Source organism: Lagopus muta, chromosome 1 (assembly GCF_023343835.1).
Source record: "Lagopus muta isolate bLagMut1 chromosome 1, bLagMut1 primary, whole genome shotgun sequence".
In the NCBI taxonomy this organism is placed as follows: domain Eukaryota; kingdom Metazoa; phylum Chordata; class Aves; order Galliformes; family Phasianidae; genus Lagopus; species Lagopus muta.
Window position 1 is genome coordinate 137,195,444 of NC_064433.1, and position 13,438 is coordinate 137,208,881.

At 36.7% G+C, this 13,438-nt stretch overlaps 1 protein-coding gene across 6 annotated transcripts in view; it reads left to right on the forward strand.

The window, feature by feature from the left end:
- The window catches only part of MYO16 (myosin XVI), a 373,785-nt gene that overhangs the window by 252,842 nt on the left and 107,505 nt on the right, over positions 1–13,438 (forward strand). For all 6 annotated transcript variants that reach the window (XM_048957497.1, XM_048957167.1, XM_048957264.1 and 3 more), the window contains exons 20-21: positions 8–149; positions 9,765–9,837. In XM_048957497.1, the coding sequence (XP_048813454.1) occupies positions 8–149; positions 9,765–9,837 (215 nt within the window). The remainder of the gene's footprint in view (positions 1–7; positions 150–9,764; positions 9,838–13,438) is intronic.

The window sequence follows — 13,438 nt, forward strand, 5'->3', positions numbered from 1 at the left end:
GTCTTAGGAGACATGATAGTACGGAGACACACTATAGAGATGGCAGAATTTTACCGGGATCTTTTGGCAAAATCTCTGTATGGTCGTTTGTTTAGCTTTCTAATCAACACAATCAACTGCTACCTCCAAAATCAAGATGAAGCTGAAAGGTAGGATTACCATGACAAACTATTAACTGTGCCATTATCCGTTCAAATCCAGATCCATAATAGAAACACAATGGTATCATTTAACACATTTATGATAGCACTGGTGCTTGAATCTTTAAAATCACTGAAATGTTTCTCAAATGTTTCAGATAACTCCCTCGGTATTTTGTTTCTTTATTTGCTTGCTTGAGTGGACATGGTACTTTATGCAGTTATCTTCATTGGTAGGTAGAATTAGTAGTCAAGAGATGGCATTACAGAATGAATTAAGCCTTTCAAGAGACAGATATCTGCCTGATGTTTAGTTTCTGCAGAAGATGTAATTTCTTTCTCTCCAAAACAGTGGCCTTAGAACAGGTTATTAAAAACAGGATTTTACTGAAAGACTTTCAAGTGAACGTTTAAACTTCACTTACTGCTGAATGCACGATGCTGTCCAGTGTGGTTTCATAGAAAAAAAAAAAAAAAGAATGCAAATTATCATGCATCAATGGGGCAGTCAAAGCCCAACAGCAACAATAAAAAGAAGAAATTTCAGTGGAATCAAAGCATCAAATTAAGACAAGAGCCCAAATTAAATGGTCATATGCATGTAAATTAACAAAGATTCAACATCTCACATGTGCAGGTGGACTTTCTAATGAACATCAAGTATAAGGTGTTTTGGCAGTGTTGATAAATGGAAATCCACAGAAGATAGATTTGAGACTCGCAAAAAAAGGAAAAGTAATTCTTCTATATATCCCATCTGTCTTGGTTTCAGAGAATAAATAGTTATCTGTGCTCTTTTAGGGCTGTTATGGTTTTGAAAACTTTATTTTATTTTATTTTATTTTATTTTATTTTATTTTATTTTATTTTATTTTATTTTATTTCTACCCTATACGTAGACCAGTTAATATTAAATAATATTTTGCTTCTACAGGCTTAACCAACAGAAAAGGCTGTCTTGAGAAAGTCAGAGCTTTCTGTCCTTTCCTTGGTTATATGTGACACCTGTTGGAGGCAAAGGGAGGGCTTTACAGTAATATTGAGAGGTTTTATTTGGTCTGTTTCTGACTGTTGAACTGCTTACAATTGCAGACGTGGACAGTCAAGCAGGAGCAACATCCAGATCCATGTTTATTTGAAATACTATGTTTATAACAAGGAATGACATCCTCACAATACGGTGTTGACTATCGTTGTTGTTCAGTAATGCGTCCTATGATATCTAGAACTCATAGGTTCTTAAAAAAAGTCAAAGCTCTTTGAATATTATTTACCCTCTATTTTTACTGCAATCACATTTGCCTGAGGTGACTATTACTTTGTGAAAATATTTCTTTGTGAAATTATTTCCATCTGTTTGGTAACTTCAAGGCTATGTGATGTTGTAAGTTCTAGCTAAAACACAACATTGGTTTGGTATTGTCAGGAATGTGAAATTTTATATATATATATATATATATATATGTACACATACATAAAATTATACATATATATTTTAATTTATATGTATGTTATATATATAACATACACCTACACTTGAAAAAAGAGTATTTTTCTTTTAGGTTGGCTAATGGGAGCTAACAAGCTCAGGATATATTGGCAGTGCTGACAAGTCATATTAAATTTTAGCAGGCTAACCTCAGCCTGAGGTAGGTTTCAAAACGTGAAGATAAATAGCTTACTTTAAGCATAAATGAAGTTCAGTCTCCTTCATTGATATTTCAATGCATTGCATTCTCCAGCTTAAGATAGGAAAACATACCCGCACCCTTTCTTTTTGTACAGCCTGATCATATTGATTCACCCGTCATAGTAAATCAGGGCATAGCACAGTTTAAGATGTAGTTTGTATTAGTGCATCATCATTGCACAAATCTGTGATGTGTTGTTCAAATTTATTTCATATGTGAATTAATCCAGCAATTAGCAGCTTATATCTCCAGTTTGATGCAGTTTTAATAAACCTTAAAGATCCAACAAAACTACCAACTAATGTTGCTAAGTAAAGCTGATAGATCTCAGGCCATGCTTTGTTTCCTAGTTGGAGAATTGCACAGTTGCTACTTATGAGATGGGATAAAGACTTCATCACAAATTAGGGATAAGGTTTTTAGCTCAATTCTCTTTGTTATTCTTAATATCTCATCGTGTTTCTTTTCTTTTTTTTTAGTCTCTTCATTATCTTATTATCTCTTTGTTATTATTATATTGTTGTTGTTGTTGTGAGATAGCTTAACTCTACTTCCCTTCTAAATCCATGAGAATTTATGTAACAGTAAAATTAGGTTTACTGGCTTAGTGCCTGTTAAATAAATAACATTTGACCTTGAAATTTTGAGTAAACTAGTTACTTGTTTGTAACTTTTATGGTAAAGCTACTGGAATCTGGTTGTTAATATTGATTCAAATTTACCATGAAATAGCTTGTTGTTGATCCGGGGCAAAGTAAATATGATGATTACCATTAGATTGAAGAGAAGTGGAGAGGAATCCATGTTTGATTCCACAGTTTAATCAAGCTGCTCAGAATCTGGCCTTGAGTATCTCTAGGGACTAAGCGCCCACCACATCTTTGGGCAACCTGTTCCAGTGCCTTACCACTCTCACTGTAAAAGACAATTTTCATTATATCCAACCTACATCTACCCTCTTTAAGTTGGAAACCATTTCCCCTTGTCCTATCAGCACATGCCCTGCTAAAGAGTCTGTCTCCTTCTGTCTTGTTACTCCTCTTTAGATATTGAAAGCCACTATCCAGTCACCTTGGAGCCTTCTCTTCTCCAGGCTGAACAACTCCTCAGCCTGTAGGAGAGGTGTTCCATCCCTCTGTAGACACTCCCACAGGTCTCTGAACTGAGGACTCCACATCTGCACACAGTACTCCAGGTCAGGCCTTAACAGCATGGAGTAGAGGAGCAGGATCACTCCTTTGACCTGCTGGCCTTGCTTCTTTTGTTACAGGTCAGGGAATGGTTGGCTTTCTGGCTTGTTTGGGCACACTTCTGTTTCATGTCCAACTTGCCATCCACCAGTGCCCCGAAGTCCCTTTTGGCAGGGCTGTGCTCTATCCTTTCTTCCCCCAGTTTGTATTGTTAATGGGTGTTGCCTCAAGCCAAGTGTAAGACCTTTCTTTTAACTTTTTTGAACTTCATGAGATTCTTATTGGCACACTGCTCAAGCCTGTCTAGGTCCCAAGCCAGAGGCATCCCATCCCTCTGGTCTGTTGACCACCACACATCTTGTTGTCATCCACAAAATTGCAGAGGATGCACTTGCCACCACTGTCAATATAATTGATGAAGACAAACAGCTGCAATGTTTCCAGCACTGACCCTTGGAGGACACCACTCGTCACTGATCTCGATCCAGACATGGAGCCATTGACCACCACTCTCTGGGCTTGATCCTGCAGGCAGTTCGTCATCCATTGGAAAGTTCACCCATCAAATCCATATCTTTTAAATTTGGAGAGAAGGATGTTATGGGGAGCTGTGTCAAAGGCCTTACTGAAGTTCAGATAGATGACATCAGTGGCTCTTCCTTTGTCCATTGATGCAGTGGCACCATCACAGGAGGCTACTAGGTTGGTCAGTCAGGATTCACACTTGGTGAAGCCGTATTGGTTCTCCCATATAACCTCCCTGTTTTCCATGTGCCTTAGCATAGCTTCTAGGAGAATGTGCTTCATGATCTTTCCCAGCAGAGGTGATGCTGACAGATCAGCAATACCCTGGGTCATCCTTTTTATCCTTCTTAAAAATAGGTGTGATGGTATCCTTCTTTCCAGTCACCTGACTGCTGTGACTTTTTAAATATCACTGAGAGTGGAAATAGGTATCCCGATTTTCCAGTTTGTAGCTAAAAGGGGCTAGAGCAGTCAGGGTTGCCTAAACATGGCATTCCAAAGTACTTGATTGCACTTCAGGAAAGTTCGAACTAGTGATCCAACAGTAGTAATGCAATGTCATGAGGTGACGTTAAGAATGCCTGATGCATTCTGTACCAGGGCTTTAAATTCTTCAGGATTTAAGGATGCACGTGAACTCTTTTGATATATATATTTATTTTCTGATGAAGAAAGAGCTAATTACATAGATTTGCTTTAGAATATCTAGATATTGTGTTCCTTATCTGCTATTAAGTAGAAAATGCTATGTTTTATTATTTATTTTGCAAAGAGTTTCTTATGTGCCCTGGAGATGGGGTTAATGCCAATAAACGTGCTATGTTATAGGCAAGCAAAGTAAGCTAGCACTCAGCTAATCTCTCTCTGTATTACCAAGTCAGCCATAGATTTCTGTTTCAAATAAAGCATATAGAATATATCTGGATCTGTACTTTCTGAAAGTTTCGGTATTCTGACTGTGTAATCTTATTCCCAGTGAAATGCAAGTACTACCAGAGAGTAGTTGTGCAACACTTATGTGGGTAAAGGAAAGATCTCAGGAGTCCCTTTCTCAAAATTCTTAATACACATCATCTGATTTATAGTATGATCATGAGTGAGATATTTCTGAAATAGAAGTTTGCCCAGCTAAAGAAAAAAATCAGAGCCTAAACTAAAATTTTTATTGATCTGTTATTGAACACAGTAGAAGGATGTTGAGTATGCAGGAGGGACAGAAAGAGATTTCCTGTTCAGAATATGAGCCCACAGGAGAACTGTCTTTATATGTGGAGGTAGGGGAAACTTTAAAACATACGGACAGTACAAAGTATTGAGTACAACATTGTGTGTAGCATCATATTTTGAGATCTGCTTCAATCTGGGTCTTTGCCAGTGTTTCAATGAACAATACAGCACCATGTTTTAAAGTGTAAAACAAATTTTGCTTTAAAGAGCCAGGGAAGTGTGTGTGTTGCTAATGAGAGAACTATGGACCTTAAGACAGTTAGCAAAAATGTGTCTTATTTCCTGCCATACCTATCAAGTTGCTCAAAGAAATGTCCATCAGATGAAGAGTCAGTGTTTCTTTCCACTGTGCCCAACTACTCTTTATCTGTACATCTCATGCTTGGTTATGGTAATTTAAAAAGAAAAACAGCAATTGTTGAATAAAATGGCTGAGCGATTTGGAAATTACACCGTCTCCACAAAAATCTCAGAATCTTAAAAAAAATACTCAGAAAAATCACTCTCAAAAGTCTGGTTTGTTAGTAACTGTTTGAGATGAAGAACTTTTACAACTGGGAACATTAAGCTATTGTCTCATGAATAGAACTGTTCAAGAGCCACATTTACAGCAGCAGGTGTCTTCTGTCCCTGTGGAGCACTGAAGATGTCTAGGTAGGATCCTGAGTGCAGCAGGTCTCAGTTGAAGGCTTGGCTATATATCCCATCTAATCCTAGAAATACTTCCTCATTAGCCAGTATTGCTTCTGGTTTATCCAGATGAGACATAGGCTTACTCACTTCCTTCCTTGCTAGCAGAAGTTGGAGGAAGAACAAGAAACCTTATATCCAGGCAGATGAAAAGGTTTAGATTATATAACCTCAGCAAATTCACCTCACTGCCTTGTGTAGGTAGAACATGAAAAGCAGCAATGGAAACGAACCCTATGGATTTCAAAGCTGTAGACTTGACTGAAATGATTGGTCGGAACTATGTAAAGGGAATTCTGCTCACCTACATGACGAACGGCATAAAGTTTGAAAGTCCCTCATGATGAATGACAAGAGGTGTATTAAGATGTTAGATCTTCGTACAGGATGTTTTGTATATGTATGTTGTTTTTAGAAGTTACCAAGACTTTTTACGTCATTTCTTCGTAATGCAACTGTTATGCATACAAGATCAAAGGTTGTTTCTAGTCTATGAAGAGCTAATATACAGCGAGAATCATTGTGAAAAAAAGGCAAAACTAGAGAGATTGTAAAGCATTTTTGGCTGAAAGGCTGTTTTGTAAGTCATGAAAATCAAATCAGGTATGGTCAGCATCCACTGTATGTTTAACTATTCACAGCTATGTACTTGTGTCAGAGATGGAAACATTCTTCAAATATTGGCAAGGTGCTGTTCTTCTAATTTTTATGTGAAAAATTATTGTCAAACCCCAGAAGATATAATAATAATAATAATACAGTAAAAGTAATTACTATTTTAATAATTGAATTTCATGTCCATATAAAATGGAAGTGTCACTTTCTCTTATCTTCTAAATAAGTACAGAACATTACCTCATGAAACTGAAGGTTTGGTCACCAGTATTTTAACTGTTCTACTTACGCATATTAAATGTTGAATGTCTGAAACATAGTGAAGACAATTGTCAGTGATGCTCAGCAATCATAAAAAATTGGGTAAAATAAAGGAATTCTTCAGAACAAAAATACTGTTTTTAATACTTGCTCTTTTAGACGCAAGTGGCATGCTCTTTCATTTCTAAACAAGGAATCATGCATGCTTTATTTTGCCTTGGGAATCTCTGCTATGTTTAATTTAAGGAAAGTAATTTTCTTGGAATTAATATGATTGACAGATAGCCAAGAAACTGTATATGGACCCCTCTGTCTGAGGAGAAAGGTAGTATGAAACAGAGGAAGACAGAAAATAAAGTAAAATAAGTTGTAACTATAAAATGTGTAATTTTGATGTTGCTCTGTCTGTTGCTATTTAATTTGCAAAATATGGGCAGTGTTAGTCGTAATCATAGAATAATCATAAGCATAGATTGCAAGGGACCTTAAAGATAATCTAGTTCAAATCCCCCTCATAGGGAATATTCCAGTACATAAAATTACTGTCATTCTTCATGAAATGTTGCATATAAGTGTCACTACAGGAAGAAATTATTACCATCCTAGTGGAGACAGGTCCTTGTTCTATATTTGCCCTGTTGATAGGGTTTTCATATAGTGTGTACATCTTCTAACATTTCACAGCCAAGTTTATCAGGTGGAGTTCAACAAAATATTAGGGTGATATGTTTTCCTGTCAAGTAGAATCATAGAATCATAGAATCACTAAGGTTGGAAAAGACCTAAAAGATCACCCAGTCCAACCGTTCACCTATTACCAATAGCTCCTACTAAACCATGTCCCTCAACGCAACATCCAGTCTTTCCTTGAACACCCCCAGGCTCGGTGATTCCACCACCTCCCTGGGCAGTACATTCCAGTGCCTGACCACCCTTTCTGAAAAGTAATACTTCCTCAAGTAGAGGAAGTATTACTCAATGTATCTACCTCAAGTAGATGTATCTACCTCAAGTAGATACATCTCCATGAAAATTAAAGTGTTTCTCAGAGATGCCACAATTTTAATAAGTAATATTACTTGAAGTAGATTATACACTTTCCCTGAGAGTGCTAGAAACTTGGACAAGGGTGGTGTTGGTTTTTTTGACTGATTTAGAGTGTTTTTGTAGATCAATTTGTTTTGGTCTCTTCCTTATGCAAATGCTTATGTATTTATTGAGAAAGAATCAGGAAGACTGATTTGACAAAACAACAGTCATGGCACTCAGCCGGGATGTAAGCAATCCAACCTCAAATCCATTCACTGAATTAAACAGAGAAGGGATGATCTGTTCCTTCAATATTAAGTACATCCTAATAATTGTGATATATAAAGCAGTATTTCAGCTACTGTGTTACACAGCAGTTCCTGTTACACTTTCCTATGAAAGTTATAGCTAAAAAACAAAACAATAAAGTAAGAATGGAATCATATCAAATAATCTGAAATTCCAAGCAATTCCATGCTTTTTTTTTTTCTAAAACTTTTTTGAATAACATGATAGTTCTGGTCTTCAAGCATTATTCACAAGTAGTTTGTTTTGAAAATGTCTAATCCTTCTTCATAGAGGTGAACAAGTTTTTTTCAAAACACATTAAGGCGAGGAATGTACATCCATCTAATCAGTAACACTTGAGAATAAGGCTTACCTTTTTGCATACCATTTAGATCACACTCAGAGGAGATAATGATACATCTGTATGCTTCTTGTTGCAGAAATTTCCTTGGAGGCTAATCAACCTCACGATAACCTCTCTTGCCCAATAAAGTCATTGTAGGCTAGATTTATTACGTAGCTCTCATTGTCTGACATTTATGTGTATAACCAGTCTTGTGACAATGAGTAGTGCATTGAACGCCTTACAAATGAAGACAAACTTCATGGATATCGTTTCTGAAGAAGGCTCTTCTAGTCCCTAAGGACTGTTTTGTTTTTGTTATTTTCTTTCTAGTCTGTTTTGCAGTACTCTTATGTTATTATTATTTTACTGTTTTGAATGTTATATGGGATTTGTTTTCAGGGCTGCTGGATCCTGATCCAATTGAATGGTACTGATGGTAATTTTATGTTGACTATAGTAGACCTGTAATGAAGCACTATGTAGTGGATCATCTTTTTTTCCGTTTTCTTCTATAACGTGGTATATACAAAAATCTAAAAGAGGAAATATGGAGGAAAAATGTGGAAGTAGATCACAAAAACAGAAGGCTGCAGTATCATCTGCAAGCATTTACATATAGTATATACATTTACAAATTGTGATGTAAAAGAGAAAGGAAAACTCATCTGCTTTAGAAGGCATCCATTTCCTTTCTCATGAATGGAAAGATTTTTCCTTTTCTTTTTTTTCTCCTCTCCAAGACAGCTATTGGCTATAATGGGAAGTCTTTCATTTTACTTGGAGATTACTTCATCCTGAAGAAATTCACACTGCATTCATAGCAAAACTACAACCTGCTTTTGACAGGTGTTTCTCTCTTTAATGTTACATGAAGAAAAAAGTCAGACTCAGTCACCCCAGCATTGTTATATAAAGTCCTCAAATTCTTCCAAAGCAAGAAATAGGGTATCCCAAACATTCATTTTTCTCCTGTAATGGCTTAAGTTCTCCTTCAGATCTGGATGACAATCTTAGTCTTGAGTAAGTAGAGAATAATAGCTCCTTTGTCCATTTCCCATTTTCCTTATCTAAATCCTAGGTGACTATCCTATCCTCGCCCTTACTGGGCAAAAATAAAGCCCTTTTCTTGATAGAGGTGTATGATAAATAAGGTACACTGCCAACAGGTTCTTTTTTTCATATACAGAGAAGAAATGTCTGTCCTCTTCATGCCAAAATCCTCACTGTTCTTTCTCCTGGGAGATGTAACCTCTTGTGCAGGTGGAGCTCAGATCCTCTGCTTGATTCTGGCAAATGGGACTTTGACTTAATGATCCCTTGATGTGCATTCAGTAGAGTTGTTCTGGCTGTTGGGGAAATAGAAACTGAAAATAGTGACTGAGTGCATTCAGACAATTTAGAAACTTCCCTTCAGTGGCTGTTCCTCATCTGAGTGAATAGATACCTACATCTTTAGAAACTGGATTTTCAAGAAACTAAGCATTTTTTCCCATTCTTTTTCAAATTTATTTTACAAGACAGTTACTAAAACAGTCTCAACACTTTATTTATCTTTTATGTGAGAGATTGGTGAGTAGAATTTTTATTCTGTTGTATATATAGTCTGCATGTGTGCTTCAAACCATTTTTTTTAAAAATGAAGGCCGTTTTCATGCTAGAGCAGAAACTTTTGTAAGGAACAACACATATATTATTCTCTTGCTTGAAATCTTATTATTTATAATATGTGGTGTTTTGTTGTTTTGTTTTTTTTTTTTTTCAGCGATCGGATATTTGACATTGGAATTCTGGATATTTTTGGATTTGAAGAATTTCAAAGGAATACTTTTGAACAGGTAAATAGCTTTGTTTTTCTGAATTCACTATAGCTGTCCATCATCCACAAAGATTAAGTTTCTTTTTTAGCCAAACAAATGTTTTGATCAGAAAATAAATTTCAAGAAGGAAAAAACCTGTTCATAATTTTTTTTTCTCTGTGTTCATGTATGGGTTTGAATTAAAACCCTGGCTTTGTTGAGTTACAGAGTTATTCATAATTTTAAATAATCTGGTAAACATCTATCATAATGATTTGAAATAGCGGTAGTATCAGCATTGAAAGACAACCTGAGGAGAGTAGTTAGTGTTGTCCATTTTCATGCTTGTGAAAGTGATCCTTCTGCTAGGTCAGCGAGTAGGAAGAAAATAGACTGGATTGAGATGAAGACCAAAAAGTCTTCAGATGCCTCAGATAAAAAAGAAAAGAATGAAAATGCTTCATTCTTTGAAGTGCTGTTACTGGCAGATGCATCTCTTTGTGACTTTTCAAAATAAGACTTTAAAAGTTGAATTACATCCATGGAAAATAAATTAAACTTTAGCTGAATGAATGCCTAAAAATCCTTTTAAGTATGAAATATTTTTTTGAAAACTGGATCCTCCTTGCCTTTAACACTACTCTCTGATCAACAAAGCTCTTGTTGAGTGCATATTCCAGAGGACATTAGCAACTGTACACTGCATGCTGTAAGAGATGTGTAAGTTTTTGTCGTTCATTCAGTTACACAGCAGAAGTAAATCAGAGCAGTAGAAAGAAGAAAACAAAGGACCTCTTATTGTTTGAAATTAGAATTTGCCCCTTTATCTCAGTTAATCCATTGTTTTATGGCTCAACTTTCTCATGACATGGGTGTCATCATGCCATATTAGTTCAGTATGTGTAGCATATTTACATGGATGTAGTTTCCAAAAATCTGAAAGCACAAAAAGGTGAGCTTACCTTTGTCTTCAAAGTAACATTTAAGAATACAGTAACATATTTCCAGTTCCCCTCTCGCAAAACTTTTTTTGCTGTTACAGTTCTGCCTAGCTTGAAAGCTTTGCTGGCCTAAAGATGATTGCCAATATCCATAGCCATATCCATTCAGTGAGAATATCTTATTTGGGGGAAAATATAAAATGAAAAATAGAAAACATCTTGGTAGACTGAGGATATGTCCACTCAAAACTAATCCCATAATCTCAGCAGTTGGACTTGATAATCTCTGGAGGTCCTTTCCAACCCCTACGATTCTGTGATTCTGTGATAAAACCTAATGATTAACAAGGATAAAATATTCCAGACATTCTAGAATTTCAGAAGAGAGTAGTGCATCTTGAGCCTTACTGGCTTGTTGTTTTTCTTTTCACTGACTCTTTTCTGCATTGTTTTCTGTCATGAAATACATGCAACTTCTGTGACTGATATCACAAAAAATACCATGAATTCTTTCAAAAATAAATCATTTTCTGCTTAGCAACTGCAGATGTTGCTTAACATGAGCCCAACAGGAAAATGAGTAAAAGTAGTTTTCGTATTTCTACATGGTGAACATGGTAATTTCAAAGTCAACAGTGAATTGTTATTGTATTTTTTTAGTAAACAAGTGTGTATCAGGAGACACTGACTGTCCCCCCAATTGGACTGAGTGGGTTTCATTGAGTAATACTGAGTAACAGTATGGGTCATTACATCAGAAACTAGTGAATTGCATTCCTTAAAAGACAGAATGGTGGTGAGGGAATTACAAAGTTCATTTTCATATCAACTCTGTAGTGTGGTTAACACATCAGATTCCTGAAGCGATAGGTTGCAGTATCAGCAAACGGAAGCAGATTGTATCTCCACATGGCGCAATGTAATCACGCGGACACACATACTGCAAACTGCCTGCACTCAGGAGCTGTGCAGCAGTCTAGCCTCGCTCAGTATCCTGCCTGGACTAGTTAACTCTGTTGATAAACAGGCTTGCAGCCCAGATATGGTCCTCATGCAAAGCACTGCATCATGTCTGCAAACACGTCCAGTGTCAAGGCCTGTGATTGCAGAACGTTAACAGTAAATGGGACTAGCAGCTGAACAGTGTAGGAGCTGTAAAAATTATTTTTTCATTACATTTAGATTAACATATTTTAAAATGGCACTACAAAAGTAATTTGGCAGAAATTATTCTTTCGTTTCAAATTAGTGTAAGACAAGGCATTCTGTTCGTCCGCTTTCATGAAAATAGTCATAATATTTTTTTAAGAAGGAATAAAAACCCGTGATTGCTGCAATCTGGGGATGTTCCAAGATGTGTGAATCTTTCTGGTGACTCAATTCAGGTCAGTTGGTAGACATGCTAATAGAACATTTAAAATAAGCCAACGAAGAGCTAAGAGGATGGCGAAGGGACTGGAGCACCTCTCCTGTGAGAGGTGAGAGAGCTGGGACTGCTCAGCCTGGTGAGGGCTCAGGAAGATCTCAGCAAAATATACAAATACCTAAAGGGAGAGTGCAAAGAGGTTGGAGCCAGGCTTTCCTCAGTGCTGCCCAATGCCAAGACAAAAGGCCATGTGCACAGGAGGCTCCCTCTGAAACCCAGGAAGCTCTTATGAGCTGATGAGGTCTTCCCCTTGGAGACACTGAAAACCATCTGGACATGGTCCTGGACAACCTGTTCTAAGTAACTCTTGTTGAGCAGAAAGACTGAACCAGATCATCTTCAAAGGTTCCTTCCAGCTTACACCATTCTTTCTTTGATTCTCTGGTCAGATATGTTGCAATCATTTCAGGAAACACAGCAATGTCAGTTTTTGGTGGTTTTTAGGACCCTTATTTGAGAGCAACTGCTTTTTTTTTTCTGTTTAATTTGCACTTCTTTAGAAGTAGAAAATGTCTTCTGCTCTTCTGATAATGTTTAAATCTAGATTAGATCTTATCCATAGTCCTTCACAGCACAACTCCAAATAATCAGATAAGGAATGCTGCTGTGTTCTTTATTCCATTATGGCACTGTGTTCTCTGACTGCAAGAGAATACAAATGAACTCATGGCAAATGAATATAAGCCGTAAGCAGGAGAGAAGGTGGATGAAGTTGTCCGCATCATTTTCCCCTAATTCTTTCTATGTTTATTATATCAGAAGGACCAGATGGTAAAGTAGAAAGAGTAGCACATCTTTCTCACATGTAAACTCAGAGTAATCAAGATCTGTAATTGTGGAAGATTATAAAAAAACAATAATGCAGTTAAGTAAAATAGGCTCTAATAGAGTATTTCCTCTCTGTTGTCTAAATCAAGTTATAAACTGAAAAAATATTTAGCTTTTGCTAAGTAATGTATTTAGCTCTTGAACGGTCTTTTGCATCTGTAGACCTCTTATGAATTGCGGAAAAAACTGTAACCTCTTTTTTACAGGAAATGTAAGTGATTTATCTGAGTCAGGACTGAGACAGTCAAGTGTCTCTTGACTTTCATTCAACTCTATGCCTATTAAAGTGTGTTCAGTAGTAGAGAAGTGTGTCTCCTGTGGCAGCTCAGTGCTGTATTCATTTTACCATAGTGGTCAGCTGGCTCCTAGAGCACAGTGTGTTGCCTGCTCCACTCAAGACTTCACCACTTCAGAGTCACTACAGTGAGGCAAAAGAACTTCTACA